Source organism: Penaeus vannamei, chromosome 28, assembly GCF_042767895.1.
Source record: "Penaeus vannamei isolate JL-2024 chromosome 28, ASM4276789v1, whole genome shotgun sequence".
Lineage (NCBI taxonomy): Eukaryota > Metazoa > Arthropoda > Malacostraca > Decapoda > Penaeidae > Penaeus > Penaeus vannamei.
This window is the reverse complement of record NC_091576.1, coordinates 33887833-33905332: the sequence shown is the minus strand read 5'-3', so window position 1 is coordinate 33905332 and position 17500 is coordinate 33887833. Positions and strand designations below refer to the sequence as shown.

Here is a 17500-nt window from a genome sequence, read left to right as displayed (position 1 = left end):
AATCGTATATAGGGGGGCTGGTTGGGGCCTGGTAGACAAAGCTAAGAATCGTTTATAGGGGGGCTGGTTGGGGCCTGGAAGACAAAGCTAAGAATCGTTTATAGGGAGGCTGGTTGGGGCCTGGTAGACAAAGCTAAGAATCGTTTATAGGGAGGCTGGTTGGGGCCTGGTAGACAAAGCTAAGAATCGTTTATAGGGAGGCTGGTTGGGGCCTGGTAGACAAAGCTAAGAATCGTAGATAGGGAGGCTGGTTGGGGCCTGGTAGACAAAGCTAAGAATCGTAGATAGGGAGGCTGGTTGGGGCCTGGTAGACAAAGCTAAGAATCGTATATAGGGGGGCTGGTTGGGGCCTGGTAGACGAAGCTAAGAATCGTAGATAGGGAGGCTGGTTGGGGCCTGGTAGACAAAGCTAAGAATCGAATATAGGGAGGCTGGTTGGGGCCTGGTAGACAAAGCTAAGAATCGTTTATAGGGAGGCTGGTTGGGGCCTGGTAGACAAAGCTAAGAATCGTATATAGGGAGGCTGGTTGGGGCCTGGTAGACAAAGCTAAGAATCGTATATAGGGGGGCTGGTTGGGGCCTGGTAGACGAAGCTAAGAATCGTAGATAGGGAGGCTGGTTGGGGCCTGGTAGACAAAGCTAAGAATCGTTTATAGGGAGGCTGGTTGGGGCCTGGTAGACAAAGCTAAGGATCGAATATAGGGAGGCTGGTTGGGGCCTGGTAGACAAAGCTAAGAATCGTTTATAGGGAGGCTGGTTGGGGCCTGGAAGACAAAGCTAAGAATCGTTTATAGGGAGGCTGGTTGGGGCCTGGTAGACAAAGCTAAGAATCGTTTATAGGGAGGCTGGTTGGGGCCTGGAAGACAAAGCTAAGAATCGTTTATAGGGAGGCTGGTTGGGGCCTGGAAGACAAAGCTAAGAATCGAATATAGGGAGGCTGGTTGGGGCCTGGTAGACAAAGCTAAGAATCGTATATAGGGAGGCTGGTTGGGGCCTGGAAGACAAAGCTAAGAATCGAATATAGGGAGGCTGGTTGGGGCCTGGTAGACAAAGCTAAGAATCGTATATAGGGAGGCTGGTTGGGGCCTGGTAGACAAAGCTAAGAATCGTATATAGGGAGGCTGGTTGGGGCCTGGAAGACAAAGCTAAGAATCGAATATAGGGAGGCTGGTTGGGGCCTGGTAGACAAAGCTAAGAATCGAATATAGGGAGGCTGGTTGGGGCCTGGAAGACAAAGCTAAGAATCGAATATAGGGAGGCTGGTTGGGGCCTGGTAGACAAAGCTAAGAATCGTATATAGGGAGGCTGGTTGGGGCCTGGAAGACAAAGCTAAGAATCGTTTATAGGGAGGCTGGTTGGGGCCTGGTAGACAAAGCTAAGAATCGTTTATAGGGAGGCTGGTTGGGGCCTGGTAGACAAAGCTAAGAATCGTATATAGGGAGGCTGGTTGGGGCCTGGTAGACAAAGCTAAGAATCGTTTATAGGGAGGCTGGTTGGGGCCTGGTAGACAAAGCTAAGAATCGTTTATAGGGAGGCTGGTTGGGGCCTGGTAGACAAAGCTAAGAATCGTATATAGGGAGGCTGGTTGGGGCCTGGTAGACAAAGCTAAGAATCGTTTATAGGGAGGCTGGTTGGGGCCTGGTAGACAAAGCTAAGAATCGTTTATAGGGAGGCTGGTTGGGGCCTGGTAGACAAAGCTAAGAATCGTATATAGGGAGGCTGGTTGGGGCCTGGTAGACAAAGCTAAGAATCGTTTATAGGGAGGCTGGTTGGGGCCTGGTAGACAAAGCTAAGAATCGTTTATAGGGAGGCTGGTTGGGGCCTGGTAGACAAAGCTAAGAATCGAATATAGGGAGGCTGGTTGGGGCCTGGTAGACAAAGCTAAGAATCGTATATAGGGAGGCTGGTTGGGGCCTGGAAGACAAAGCTAAGAATCGAATATAGGGAGGCTGGTTGGGGCCTGGTAGACAAAGCTAAGAATCGAATATAGGGAGGCTGGTTGGGGCCTGGTAGACAAAGCTAAGAATCGTATATAGGGAGGCTGGTTGGGGCCTGGTAGACAAAGCTAAGAATCGTTTATAGGGAGGCTGGTTGGGGCCTGGTAGACAAAGCTAAGAATCGAATATAGGGAGGCTGGTTGGGGCCTGGTAGACAAAGCTAAGAATCGAATATAGGGAGGCTGGTTGGGGCCTGGTAGACAAAGCTAAGAATCGTTTATAGGGAGGCTGGTTGGGGCCTGGTAGACAAAGCTAAGAATCGTTTATAGGGAGGCTGGTTGGGGCCTGGAAGACAAAGCTAAGAATCGAATATAGGGAGGCTGGTTGGGGCCTGGTAGACAAAGCTAAGAATCGAATATAGGGAGGCTGGTTGGGGCCTGGAAGACAAAGCTAAGAATCGAATATAGGGAGGCTGGTTGGGGCCTGGTAGACAAAGCTAAGAATCGAATATAGGGAGGCTGGTTGGGGCCTGGTAGACAAAGCTAAGAATCGTATATAGGGAGGCTGGTTGGGGCCTGGAAGACAAAGCTAAGAATCGAATATAGGGAGGCTGGTTGGGGCCTGGTAGACAAAGCTAAGAATCGAATATAGGGAGGCTGGTTGGGGCCTGGTAGACAAAGCTAAGAATCGTATATAGGGAGGCTGGTTGGGGCCTGGTAGACAAAGCTAAGAATCGTTTATAGGGAGGCTGGTTGGGGCCTGGTAGACAAAGCTAAGAATCGTATATAGGGAGGCTGGTTGGGGCCTGGAAGACAAAGCTAAGAATCGTTTATAGGGAGGCTGGTTGGGGCCTGGTAGACAAAGCTAAGAATCGTTTATAGGGAGGCTGGTTGGGGCCTGGTAGACAAAGCTAAGAATCGTATATAGGGAGGCTGGTTGGGGCCTGGTAGACAAAGCTAAGAATCGTTTATAGGGAGGCTGGTTGGGGCCTGGTAGACAAAGCTAAGAATCGTATATAGGGAGGCTGGTTGGGGCCTGGTAGACAAAGCTAAGAATCGTTTATAGGGAGGCTGGTTGGGGCCTGGAAGACAAAGCTAAGAATCGAATATAGGGAGGCTGGTTGGGGCCTGGTAGACAAAGCTAAGAATCGTTTATAGGGAGGCTGGTTGGGGCCTGGTAGACAAAGCTAAGAATCGTATATAGGGAGGCTGGTTGGGGCCTGGAAGACAAAGCTAAGAATCGTTTATAGGGAGGCTGGTTGGGGCCTGGTAGACAAAGCTAAGAATCGTATATAGGGAGGCTGGTTGGGGCCTGGTAGACAAAGCTAAGAATCGAATATAGGGAGGCTGGTTGGGGCCTGGTAGACAAAGCTAAGAATCGAATATAGGGAGGCTGGTTGGGGCCTGGTAGACAAAGCTAAGAATCGTATATAGGGAGGCTGGTTGGGGCCTGGAAGACAAAGCTAAGAATCGTTTATAGGGAGGCTGGTTGGGGCCTGGTAGACAAAGCTAAGAATCGTTTATAGGGAGGCTGGTTGGGGCCTGGTAGACAAAGCTAAGAATCGAATATAGGGAGGCTGGTTGGGGCCTGGTAGACAAAGCTAAGAATCGTTTATAGGGAGGCTGGTTGGGGCCTGGTAGACAAAGCTAAGAATCGTATATAGGGAGGCTGGTTGGGGCCTGGAAGACAAAGCTAAGAATCGTTTATAGGGAGGCTGGTTGGGGCCTGGAAGACAAAGCTAAGAATCGTTTATAGGGAGGCTGGTTGGGGCCTGGTAGACAAAGCTAAGAATCGTTTATAGGGAGGCTGGTTGGGGCCTGGTAGACAAAGCTAAGAATCGTATATAGGGAGGCTGGTTGGGGCCTGGAAGACAAAGCTAAGAATCGTTTATAGGGAGGCTGGTTGGGGCCTGGAAGACAAAGCTAAGAATCGAATATAGGGAGGCTGGTTGGGGCCTGGTAGACAAAGCTAAGAATCGTAGATAGGGAGGCTGGTTGGGGCCTGGTAGACAAAGCTAAGAATCGTATATAGGGAGCCTGGTTGGGGCCTGGTAGACAAAGCTAAGAATCGTAGATAGGGAGGCTGGTTGGGGCCTGGTAGACAAAGCTAAGAATCGTTTATAGGGAGGCTGGTTGGGGCCTGGTAGACAAAGCTAAGAATCGTTTATAGGGGGGCTGGTTGGGGCCTGGTAGACAAAGCTAAGAATCGTTTATAGGGAGGCTGGTTGGGGCCTGGAAGACAAAGCTAAGAATCGTTTATAGGGAGGCTGGTTGGGGCCTGGTAGACAAAGCTAAGAATCGTATATAGGGAGGCTGGTTGGGGCCTGGAAGACAAAGCTAAGAATCGAATATAGGGAGGCTGGTTGGGGCCTGGTAGACAAAGCTAAGAATCGTATATAGGGAGGCTGGTTGGGGCCTGGAAGACAAAGCTAAGAATCGTAGATAGGGAGGCTGGTTGGGGCCTGGTAGACAAAGCTAAGAATCGTATATAGGGAGCCTGGTTGGGGCCTGGAAGACAAAGCTAAGAATCGTTTATAGGGGGGCTGGTTGGGGCCTCGTAGACAAAGCTAAGAATCGTTTATAGGGAGGCTGGTTGGGGCCTGGTAGACAAAGCTAAGAATCGTTTATAGGGAGGCTGGTTGGGGCCTGATAGACAAAGCTAAGAATCGTAGATAGGAAGGCTGGTTGGGGCCTGGTAGACAAAGCTAAGAATCGTAGATAGGAAGGCTGGTTGGGGCCTGATAGACAAAGCTAAGAATCGTTTATAGGGGGGCTGGTTGGGGCCTGGTAGACAAAGCTAAGAATCGTTTATAGGGAGGCTGGTTGGGGCCTGGTAGACAAAGCTAAGAATCGTGTATAGGGAGGCTGGTTGGGGCCTGGTAGACAAAGCTAAGAATCGTGTATAGGGAGGCTGGTTGGGGCCTGGTAGACAAAGCTAAGAATCGTTTATAGGGAGCCTGGTTGGGGCCTGGTAGACAAAGCTAAGAATCGTTTATAGGGAGGCTGGTTGGGGCCTGGTAGACAAAGCTAAGAATCGTATATAGGGAGCCTGGTTGGGGCCTGGTAGACAAAGCTAAGAATCGTATATAGGGGGGCTGGTTGGGGCCTGGTAGACAAAGCTAAGAATCGGATATAGGGAGCCTGGTTGGGGCCTGGTAGACAAAGCTAAGAATCGGATATAGGGAGGCTGGTTGGGGCCTGGTAGACAAAGCTAAGAATCGTATATAGGGGGGCTGGTTGGGGCCTGGTAGACAAAGCTAAGAATCGGATATAGGGAGCCTGGTTGGGGCCTGGTAGACAAAGCTAAGAATCGGATATAGGGGGGCTGGTTGGGGCCTGGTAGACAAAGCTAAGAATCGTTTATAGGGGGGCTGGTTGGGGCCTGGTAGACAAAGCTAAGAATCGTTTATAGGGAGGCTGGTTGGGGCCTGGAAGACAAAGCTAAGAATCGTATATAGGGAGGCTGGTTGGGGCCTGGTAGACAAAACTAAGAATCGTTTATAGGGGGGCTGGTTGGGGCCTGGTAGACAAAGCTAAGAATCGGATATAGGGGGGCTGGTTGGGGCCTGGTAGACAAAGCTAAGAATCGTATATAATAAGTTGAGTTATAGCCGAGTCGGTTTTGCAATCTTCGCCAAAAAAACGTGTAACAAACAAAGCTAAGAATCGTATCTGTGGTGGTTTGTAGTCGTTCGGTTTATCAACTTTATTTTTTTATGTTTTTTTCTTTCTATAATCGAATCTTCTACACGTCATCCATTATTCATGTTTCTGTATTTCGACTTTCAAAATCTGAAGGATTTCTATACTTTTTTGAAATCCATTTTTTAGTTTTTTTTTCTTTTTTTTTAACGAAGAGGCACTACGGATGCATGATTCATCATTCTCAATATCAGTATTATCCCTATCTTCCTATTCATCATATTCATCATCATGATTATCATCTTATTCAAATCCATAACAATCATTATCATCACGATCTACCCTCCATCTTATTCTTCCATCGCCATCATCATCATCATTATTATCAATATTCCTTATATCACGACCACCATCCAAAGCATCACCTCCATCCACCAACATCACCTCCATCCCCCATCACCTCCCTCCCCCATCACCTCCCTCCACCAGCACCTCCCTCACCCATCACCTCCAGCCCCCATCACCTCCATCCCCCATCACCTCCATCCACCAGCACCTCCCTCCACCATCACCACCCTCCCCCACCCTAACCCCCTCTCTCCTCCTCCCGCCAGGCAACCCTTTCCAAGATCAAGCAGGATGACCGCTACCTCATGGAGCTGATCAAGAGCCACATCGCCGTCAACATGTTCCCGGCGACGTCCTTTGAGGAAAACCTTGTCTACACCGTCGAGGGCATGGCGGGCCCCTTCGACATCAAGAAGACGTCGGCGAATAGCATCACGGTGAGTTGGATGTGGGTGTGTGTGGGTGGGTGGGAATGAGTGTATGTGTGTGTGTGTGTTTGGGTATGGGTGAGTTTGGGTGTGTGTGGGTGGGTGGGTGAGTGAGTGAGTGTGTGTGTGAGTGTGTGTGTGTGTGTCTGATTGTGATGGTAATATTGATAATGACAATAATAATGGTGATAATGATAAAAATGTTGATTATAGTGATGATAAAGCTGACGATGATAATAATACTAATAATAATGATATCAATAATAATAATGATAATAATAATAATAATAATAATAATAATAATAATAATAATGATAATGTTCACAAAAGTACCGTCAGTAAAGCAAAAACATCAATATAAGGATAATCTCAAGAATTATGACAAACATAATCAGTAGGAAAGGCTTTTAAATGTTAATAATGGAGCCACTGCTAATGATGGTGGTAATGATAATTATTACTATGATAATAATAATGATAATAGATGATGATAATTACAATAATTATGTTAATGGGAATATAAAAAACAGATATACATATATAAATGAATAGATAGTATACATGTATATACATATACATATATATGTGTGTGTGTGTGTGTGTGTGTGTGTGTGTGTGTATGTGTGTGTACATATATATATATATATATATATATATATATATATATATATATATATATATATATATATATATATATATATATATATATATATATATATATGTATACATATAATATATATTTATTTATTTATTTATTTATTTATACTTATATACATATATATATATATATATATATATATATATATATATATATATATATATATATATATATATATATATATATATATATATAAGCGGCAACCAAGGCGCCCAACGAAGCCCCCCTACGTGAGCCTTTCCTTCCCTTGCAGGTCAATGGCGCCTCCGTCACCTCCTCCCACATGAGCGCCAAGGGCGTCATCCACGTGATCGACAAGGTCTTCCTTCCGGAGAACTCGTACACCTACTCTACCTACAAGACGACCAGCTCCTCCTCGTCCTCCCGGGGATCTGGGAGAAGCTCTTATTCCTCGTCGTCGTCCTCCTCCTCGTCCTCTTCCTGGGGGTCGAGCAAGTCCTCGCGCAGGACCTACAAGAAGACAGTGACCTTAGCGGAGACTTACGGGGACGAAGGCAGGGATGACAGCCTGCCTGCCTTCCCACAAGGTACCGTGTTCCCCTCCTCCTCCTCCTCCTCCCCCACCGCTAGAGCCAAACGCAGGAAGACCTCGAGGGGATACAGGAGAAGAAAAGCATTCTCTTCTCCCTCCTCCACCCGCCCCTCCTCAGGAGTAACAACCACTAGCCCAACTACCTCCCCAGATGACACTTGGAGTAACACCCCTGACGACTCCTCCTTTGGTGAACTGGAAGAGACTCACCTCCAGGGCTCGGGATTCTCAGCACGCGAATCGGAGGCCTCACAAAATTCTCTCACCACTAGTACCTCCCACTCTTCCTCTTCGTCCTCCTCCTCTTCTACTCCCTCCTCTTCTACTTCCTCCTCTTCTTCTTCCTCCTCCTCCGCCGCCTCCTCCTACAGTGGCCAGGACTCATATGACGTCCGGGAGCCTTACTCTACCACAGAGCCAGGACTAACCAGGTCTTCCTCCCGAGCCTCCTCACGCAGGACTCACAAAGGCAAAAAACATGGTGGTGGGTCCTACACTGAACGTGAAGGTTCTTACTCCTCCTCTTCATATACACCATCATCTTCCTCATCGTCCTCGTCACACATTTATGACTTTGAAACACAAATAACACGGACCGAGGAGGGTGAAGCCAAAGACTCGGACACAGGCCACGAAACATATGGGAGTTCCACAACTTACGGCTATGACGATGCCTCACTACACAGTGGCAATGACGTGTATGAGGACACGTCTTCCTCACGTCAAGATGAGTCAGGTTCCCATGGCATTTCATCCTCTTCCAGGGACAGAGGGAACACAAACACACACGACAGATCTTCAACGCATGTCAGTGACGAGTTTGAGCTCAGCAGACGAAGTGAGTTTGCCAATACAAACAGCAATGATATAAGTGAATCAGCTGTTTCATCATCTGATTTAGGACGCAATGAATTAGATTTGTCATATGATGGAAATGAAGAACGGAGAACGAGTTCGGACTCTGATGCACGAGTCGACACCACTACACAATACACTCGGTATGCTGGCACTCGCACAAGATACAGAGGGAGTAACACAGACACACGACGTACTGGAACTGATACAACAACATACAGGGGATCTGATACTAGATATACAGGATCTGACTCAGATAGACGACACACTGAAGCAGATACCGGATACACCGGTGTTGATACTAGATACACTGAAACTGGTACAAGGTATACAGGTACTGAAGCAGATACACGACGCACTGGAACTGATACCAGATATACCGGTGTTGATACTAGATACACTGAGACTGGTACAAGGCATCCAGAGAGTGAAACGGACACACGACATGCTGGAACCGATATAGAAAACACTGACACCAGATATACAGGATCTGACACAGAGAGGCAACACACTGAAACAGATACCAGATACACTGGTACAGATACTAGATATAGGGGTACAGACACCAGATATACAGGTTCTGACACAGATAGACGACGCACTGGAACTGATACCAGATACACTGGTACTGATACACGATACACTGAAACTGGTACAAGGTACACAGGAACTGAAACAGTCACACAACGCACTGGAACTGATACCAGATACACAGGATCTGACTCCAGATATGCAGAATCTGACACAGATAGACGCCGCACCGGAACTGATACCAGATACACTGGTACTGACACTAGATACAGTGAAACTGGTACAAGGTACACAGGGACTGAAGCAGACACTCGATACACTGGGACTGATACAAGGTACACAGGAACTGAAACAGTCACACAACGCACTGGAACTGATACCAGATACACTGGTACTGACACTAGATACAGTGAAACTGGTACAAGGTACACAGGGACTGAAGCAGACACTCGATACACTGGAACCGATACAAGATATAGGGGTACAGATATCAGATATACAGGTTCTGACACAGATAGGCGACGCACCGAAACAGATACCAGATACACAGAAACTGGTACAAGATACACTGAATCTGATGCAGAGACTGAAGCAGACACACGACGCACTGGAACTGATACCAGATATACAGAATCTGATGCAGACAGACGGCGCACGGAAACAGATACCAGATACACAGGAACTGGAACCAGATACACAGGATCTGACGCAGACAGACAACGCACTGAAACAGATACCAGATACACTGGCACAGATACTAGATATAGGGGTACAGACACCAGATATACAGGTTCTGACACAGATAGACGACGCACTGGAACTGATACCAGATACACTGGTACTGATACACGATACACTGAAACTGGTACTAGGTATACAGGGACTGAGGCAGACACTCGATACACTGGGACTGATACAAGATACAGGGGCACAGATATCAGGTATACAGGTTCTGACACAGATAGACGACGCACGGAAACTAACACAGGATATACAGGGAGTGATGCACACACCCGAAACAATGAAAATGACACTAGATACACAGGCACAGACACAGACACACGCTACACTTTGACAAGACATACTGGAACTGATATGAGGTATACGGGAACTGGCACAGACGCACAGCACTCAGAAGGGGATACAAGCCACACTGGAGAAGATACAAGATACACAGGGACTGACCGAGGCACCCAACATACTGGAACAGACACACGATATACTTTAACAACTAGAAGATACTATAGAAATGGTACAGAAATTACAGGAACAGATGCAGACTCATGGTACACTGGAAATGATTCGAGGTATGCAGGGGAAAACACAGATACAAGGTACCAAGGGACAGACATACGATACAATGGAACAGACACACGTTACGGTATTGGAACAAACACACATTATTCTGGTACAGGCACAAGATACACTGAAAATGGTACACGCTATTCTGGCTCAGGTGTAGACTCAATACTTGATTACTTCAACCGTACAGGTTACACTGGCTATGCCGGTGGTTCTGGAACAGGTGCAGACTCAACACTTTCTTACTTCAACCGAACAGGTTACACTGGCTATGCCGGTGGTTCTAGCACAGGTGCAGACTCAAGGCTCAGCTACTTCAACCGAACTGGCTTCCCTGAAGGCTCTGGCTCTGGTATTAACAATGTAGCTGGTGCACGTGGCGGCTACTCTACTTCCACCTCCTCCAGGACTTACACTTACCATTACTCAGGTGGCTCCGGACAGCCAGGTGGCTCGCTAACGCATGGGGATCTCCAGCCACTGCCCACTGGTGGCTTCAGAACTTACAACTCAACCACCATTCACCGTGAGACTACAGATGGTCCAAGCAGCCCAGATGGGGGGAGGTTCAGTTACGTGGGCCATCCCTATGGTTCGGATGTGATAGGACACACTGATACAGTAGGTGATGATAAGGCTCTGCCATTCACCCTCGGGCAGGCAGAGTCTGGCACAGCGTCAGGAAGTACCACCCAAGGGGGGACTGCCGGGTTTGGAACTAACACCTACCACTACAAATACTCCTCGCATGCTGAAGATAATGGGCCTATAAGGGGAGACAATGCTGTTGCTAGTGGGGGTATCAGCAGTAGTAGTAGAAGTAGCAGCCACAGAAGCAACAGCCATAGGAAGTATGGCGTCAGAACCCACACCGTAGTGACGTACCCAGCCACTGTGGAGACTCACTCACGCAGCACAAAGACGTACACATTTGGCAGTGGTGGTAAACCCCGATCGTCTTCTGTTTCAGCCTACGCCTTCACAGGAGACGACACGGAGTACGCCGACGGCACCGAGTTCGCCGAGGCCAAAACCGGAGACGAAGAGGCCGTTTCCCGCAAGGAGGCCGTTTCCCTCCGCCGCCGCTGGCGCACCAAGCGTCACCAGAAGCGCGCAGAAGGGAGGAGGCGCCGCGGCCGCAAGGGGGGGAGGCGCAGGGGGGGGAGGCGCAAGGTCGCAGCCGAGCAATAACCTGACGGAGGCGCCGCCGTGGTGTTGCCGGAACAAGAACAGGACAAGAACACCACAAGAGCGTTAAGAGACGGCCGAGCGCGGGCGTCGTTTGCCCCGTAGGACGCGACCTCGGGCTCTGTCTCGCACGTATCACTGCCCGCACCCTCTCCTCCAGTATTTTAAGAGAACATTATCATTTCTGAATGAATAACACAATATTAAGAGAAACATGGTTACTTATTTTACGTATTTAATCACAATATATTACGTGGCGACCTGCAGTAGATCTTTCCTTGTACAGTAGAGATGTTTAGTGTAAGTTTGAGAGATGTTTGAGTTTTAAGTTCCTCGCTCATGCCTGTATACTGGTGCTTTAGTCAGTAAGTGTCAAGTTACTTTTAGTCAGTTAAAATCATCCTAACATGTATTGTTATATCTTTAATAAAACGTGAAAATGTTTGATTAACCAGATCTTTTTGATATCCTTAATTGTATGTTGTTTCGCCATCAAGCGTATACTTGTGGCAAATAATTCTTTCATTATCCCCTCTCCCGAAAAAAAAGAAAAAAAAGCCGATAACAAACATACAAAAATATAGTAAAGGTTAACCACAGTGATCTTTCCTCAATGAAACATAATTTCATATTTCAATCACAATCAGAATAAGGGTAAATAAGAAAGATAAAAACAAGGGGAAAGTTCATTTATTCATAGTTTCTGCTATTATCAAACGCATCTTAAAGAGAAAATATACTTAAACCACTTCCATTTTAAACAAAATAATTATTTACTCAGTTCACGACCCAACCCATCACAGTCACATATCCAAAGCATTATTTTACAGCATTACACGGATAAGAATCATGATAAAGGATATTAAATGTAGATGAAGGTAGATTTTGGGGAATAAGAATACACTTGTATTCCTTCAGCCATTGCCTCTATGTTACAATTATAGGAGTTGAAAACATCTAATTCATTCTAAAAATGTCTACCCTATAATTTTCCGTTTTCTATAAGACGTTTCTCGTTTACACTCTTCTTTTTAAGGGGTAACTTGCTTCCTTCGTACATTCACGTCTACCGCTGTACGTTTTATCATTTGTATCATCCGCCATGGCTACGGAAGAAAAGATAATAAGAAAAAGATTATTCCCTTCCTCTATATATGAACACATATATCACATATCCAAAAGATAGCATCCAATAACACTCAAAAAAAGAGAGAAAGTAAACACACCAAACCACAAAACTAAAAGAGATAAAACACTACCGCTTTTCTACGTAGCCAGCGTCTTCTTCTGCGACCTGGAATTCCTCACTTCGACTTCGGATTCCAGACCGAAGCTTGACCTCGACCCAACTCCTCGTTCGCCCTTTTGACCTTTATACCCCTGCTGACCGCGATGACCTTTGACATCCTCTCCCGGCAGACCTTTCTCGCCTCGATCACCGCGACATTTGCAGTGCTGGCGGTTCAGTGGAAGGGATAATAATGATAATGGTGATTATGACGATAAAGACGATGAAGATGTTCATGATAATGATAACAGTGATGAAAATGGGGATGATAATGATAATGATAATATTATTAATCATGATAATACGATAATGCTAATAATAACAATAATAATAGTAACAATGATGATAATAGTAATGATAATAATAGAGATAATAATAATGATGATACTGATAACATAATGATAACAATAATGAAAATAATTATGACTAAGAAAATGATGAAGATAATAATGATAGTATAATGAAGATGATGATGATGTTGATAATGATAAATAAAATCATAATAACGATAATAGTAATAATAATGTTAGTATAAAAATAATGCAAAGATAATGATAATAATAAGAAGAAGAAGAATGATGGTAATGGTAATAACAGTAACAATATGTGTGTGTGCATATATATATATATATATATATATATATATATATATATATATATATATATATATATATATATATATATATATATAAAACCACATCGTCCTTTAAGCGAAAACACATCGCCTTAACGGCCTGTGCGCAGTCGTGTCTCCTCACCCCTTGGGTCCCTGGCTCGCCCTTGACCCCCTTGTGCCCCGGGGGACCTAGGGGGCCCTTGGCGGGATCGTCGGAGACCTCGCTGCAGGAACCGTGAGCTCCGGCGGCGCCTCCTTCGCCCTTGTGCCCGAGGACTCCCCTGGTCCCCTTCTGGCCCTTGTCGCCGCTGAAGTCACGTTCTGGAGAGAGAGAGGAAAGAGATTTTTTTTTTTTTTTTGGGGGGGGGTGGGGAGGGGGATCTATCTATCTATCTATCTAATTACATATATTTATTTTATTTTATTTTTTCGTTTTGTGGTCTTTTTTTTTGGGGGGGGGGGGGTTGTGGTCATCTAAGATCCTTTTTTTTTGTCATCTAAAATACATTGTTTTTTTTTTTTTTTTTTTTTTGCGATCATATAAGATATTTGTTTTTGGTATTATATTTACACTCAAGTCGATTTTCTTTCTTTCTTTCTTTTCTTTTCTTCAATAAGCGTTTTACCTTCAAAGAGAGAGAGCGAAGATCAAGGCACAGACACCGTTGTGATGACTGTGATGGGCATGAGGATTGTGATGAGGATTCTGATGGTGATGATGGTGATGGTGATGGTGAATATTGTGATGGTGGTAACTGTGATGGTGATGGTGATGATTGTGATGGTGATGGTGATGATTGTGGTGGTGATGATTGTGGTGATGGTAACTGTGATGGTGATGATTGTGATGGTGATGATTGTGATGGTGATGGTAAGTATGATGGTGATGATTGTGATGGTGGTAACTGTGATGGTGATGGTGATGATTGTGATGGTGATGGTGATGATTGTGGTGGTGATGGTGATGATTGTGGTGGTGGTAACTGTGATGGTGATGATTGTGATGGTGATGATTGTGGTGATGGTAACTGTGATGGTGATGATTGTGATGGTGGTAACTGTGATGGTGATGGTGATGATTGTGGTGGTGGTAACTGTGATGGTGATGGTGATGATTGTGGTGGTGGTAACTGTGATGGTGATGATTGTGGTGGTGGTAACTGTGATGGTGATGGTGATGATTGTGATGGTGGTAACTGTGATGGTGATGGTGATGATTGTGATGGTGGTAACTGTGATGGTGATGGTGATGATTGTGATGGTAACTGTGATGGTGATGATTGTGGTGGTGGTAACTGTGATGGTGATGGTGATGATTGTGATGGTGATGGTGATGATTGTGGTGGTAGTAACTGTGATGGTGATGATTGTGATGGTGATGGTGATGATTATGATGGGGGTATCTGTGATGGTGATTATTGTGATGGTGGTAACTGTGATGATGATGGTGATGATTGTGATGGTGTAACTGTGATGATGATGGTGATGATTGTGATGGTGATGATTGTGGTGATGGTAACTGTGATGGTGATGATTGTGATGGTGATAACTGTGATGGTGCTGATTGTGATGGTGATGGGGATGATTGTAATAGTGATGACTTATGGTGGTAGTGATGATGGTAAGAATGTAATGGTGGTGAGTATTATAATGATCCTGATAAGGTTAACAGCAATGCTATAATCATGATAAACATCACACACTCAACTGATGGTGTTTGGGATAACGGTAAATATAGTGATGAGAATTTCGATGGGGAGGGTGATGATGGTGATAATTGTGGTGGAATTGATGATAACAATGATGATGATGATTGACGATGATGATGATGGTGATGATGGTGATGATGATGATGATGATGATGATTGATGATGATGGTGATGATGATGATGATGATGGTGATGATGGTGATGATGATGATGATGATTGATGATGATGATGATTGACGATGATGATGATGGTGATGATGGTGATGATGATGATGATGATGATGATTGACGATGATGATGATGGTGATGATGGTGATGATGATGATGATGATGATGATTGATGATGATGGTGATGATGATGATGATGATGATGATGATGATGACTAATGATGATGATGATGATGATGATGGTGATGATGATAGTGATGCAGATTAATGTAATGATGATGATGAGTCGTGATAATTCTGATGACTATGATGATTCTAATGTAATGATGATAATTATAGAATTCAAGAAATACAACTAAATACTACTTACATATATGCATAGATACAAATACATACAAGAAAGTTTAAAGAATCACAATCAATAACAAATATGTATTGTAACGTAAATTTACCCCCATCACATTCAGTTGCTAAATAAAATATCGATCAGTAAATATGCCATCTAAATGCATTTGAAACTTGATCTGCTTTGCGCCAGATGCCCTAGATGCCCTAGATGCCCTAGATGTCCCAGATGTCCCAGATGCCCTAGATGCCCTAGATGCCCTAGATGCCCCAGATGCCCTAGATGCCCTAGATGCCCTAGATGTCCCAGATGTCCCAGATGCCCTAGATGCCCTAGATGCCCTAGATGTCCCAGATGCCCCAGATGCCCTAGATGCCCTAGATGCCCTAGATGTCCCAGATGTCCCAGATGTCCCAGATGCCCTAGATGCCCTAGATGCCCTAGATGTCCCAGATGCCCCAGATGCCCTAGATGCCCTAGATGCCCTAGATGCCTTAGATGCCCGAGATGCCCTAGATGCCCTAGATGCCTTAGATGCCCGAGATGCCCTAGATGCCCTAGATGCCCTAGATGCCTTAGATGCCCCAGATGCCCTAGATGCCCCAGATGCCCTAGATGTCCCAGATGCCCTAGATGCCCTAACACCATATTGTAATAATTATCAAGTCAAGAACAAGTTGTGGAGGTTTATTAGCCCGCGTAATGTTATCACTGGGTTAGTTTGGTCGTCTGTTGTTGACATATGTTAAACACTGTGATGTTATTGCCATTTTTTTTTCAGTTGAACAATAACCCTGGAACTTAATTCTAAGTTCTTCCGTTGAGCTCTATCTCAGCTGTACACTAACCTCCAAAATCTTTCTAAAGTTCTACATTAACCTAATCCTTCCAAAGTTTGTCACGAAACTCTGAAATTGCTCCAAAGTTCTTTCCTAATCTCTGAAATTGTTCCAAAGTTCTTCACTAACCTCTGAAATCGCTCCAAAGTTCTTTCCTAACGTCTGAAATTGTTCCAAAGTTCTTCACTAACCTCTGAAATTGTTCCCAAGTTCTTTCCTAACCTCTGAAATTGTTCCCAAGTTGTTTGATGAGGCCGCTCTGACTCTTTACTTTGGCCTCAAGAGCCTGAAGACGACCTAGATCTTGTTCCAAAGACACCAGTTTTGCTTCAAGTTCATCTACGTCGTGATCACATGACACTTGTTGCTGAAACGGGAGCAAGGCTTTGTCAACTGGATTGCTTTTGTTGGAGTTAAGTTTGCGTGGAGCTAAAGAACATGTAATAGTAGTTGTAGTGGAAGAGATGAGGGGGGACGATGAAGAGTTCGGTGAACTATTAAAGGGTGAGGTAGGGAAAATTGATAAAGGTGGAGCAGGTAATGAAGACAGGAGAGATATTGGCACAGCAAATAATTGGGAGCAGAAACGTAGAGTAGAGGTGAGAAATACAAGAAGATTTGAATTCTAAGAGATTTACATAGTTACAATTATAAAACCAGATAAAAAAAAATCACAAATACAAAGGAATCATGTGATGGCATATATGAACAGATCATTTAATCTATGTCTGTCAAAACCTGTAAACAAGTTACCTTTTTCTTGGAAATCTGAATAATTTTCTGAAGGTCAACCTTTGTTGGGCAGCAATTCATGCAAGGCGCTCCTGGGGTGCTACATTTTCCTGGAAGTCCTGGGGGCCCAGGTAGACCTATTTGGCCCTGAGCCGGCGGCCCCCTGGGTCCTGGAGGCCCTGGAATTTGCCTCCCAATGCCTCCTGGTGCCCCGGGGGGACCAGGGGGACAGTTAGTGCAAGTTGGCCTGGAACCACATCCCGGTGGGCACGGCTGACCAGGAAGACAAGGAGGACATGGTGTGACGGGACAACCAACAGGACATGGAATTCCTGGATAGCAAGGAGGACATGGCATCTGA

At 45.3% G+C, this 17500-nt stretch overlaps 2 protein-coding genes across 2 annotated transcripts in view; one reads left to right on the top strand and one right to left on the bottom strand.

Annotated features, from left to right (window-relative positions):
• The window catches only part of LOC113805211 (uncharacterized), a 161531-nt gene extending 149642 nt beyond the window's left edge, over positions 1-11889 (top strand). Inside the window, exons 13-14 of the mRNA XM_070142064.1 lie at positions 6193-6363; positions 7266-11889. Of these exons, the coding sequence (XP_069998165.1) occupies positions 6193-6363; positions 7266-11444 (4350 nt within the window). The 3' untranslated portion in view covers positions 11445-11889. The remainder of the gene's footprint in view (positions 1-6192; positions 6364-7265) is intronic.
• A 255-nt stretch (positions 11890-12144) lies between these two features.
• Positions 12145-17500, bottom strand: part of LOC113805208 (collagen alpha-5(IV) chain-like) — a 7459-nt gene continuing 2103 nt past the window's right edge. Inside the window, exons 1-5 of the mRNA XM_027356173.2 lie at positions 17161-17500; positions 16630-16774; positions 13488-13666; positions 12701-12896; positions 12145-12547 (exon numbers count right to left, since the gene is read on the bottom strand). The exon at positions 17161-17500 is cut by the window's right edge and continues 2103 nt beyond it. Of these exons, the coding sequence (XP_027211974.2) occupies positions 12708-12896; positions 13488-13666; positions 16630-16774; positions 17161-17500 (853 nt within the window). The 3' untranslated portion in view covers positions 12145-12547; positions 12701-12707. The remainder of the gene's footprint in view (positions 12548-12700; positions 12897-13487; positions 13667-16629; positions 16775-17160) is intronic.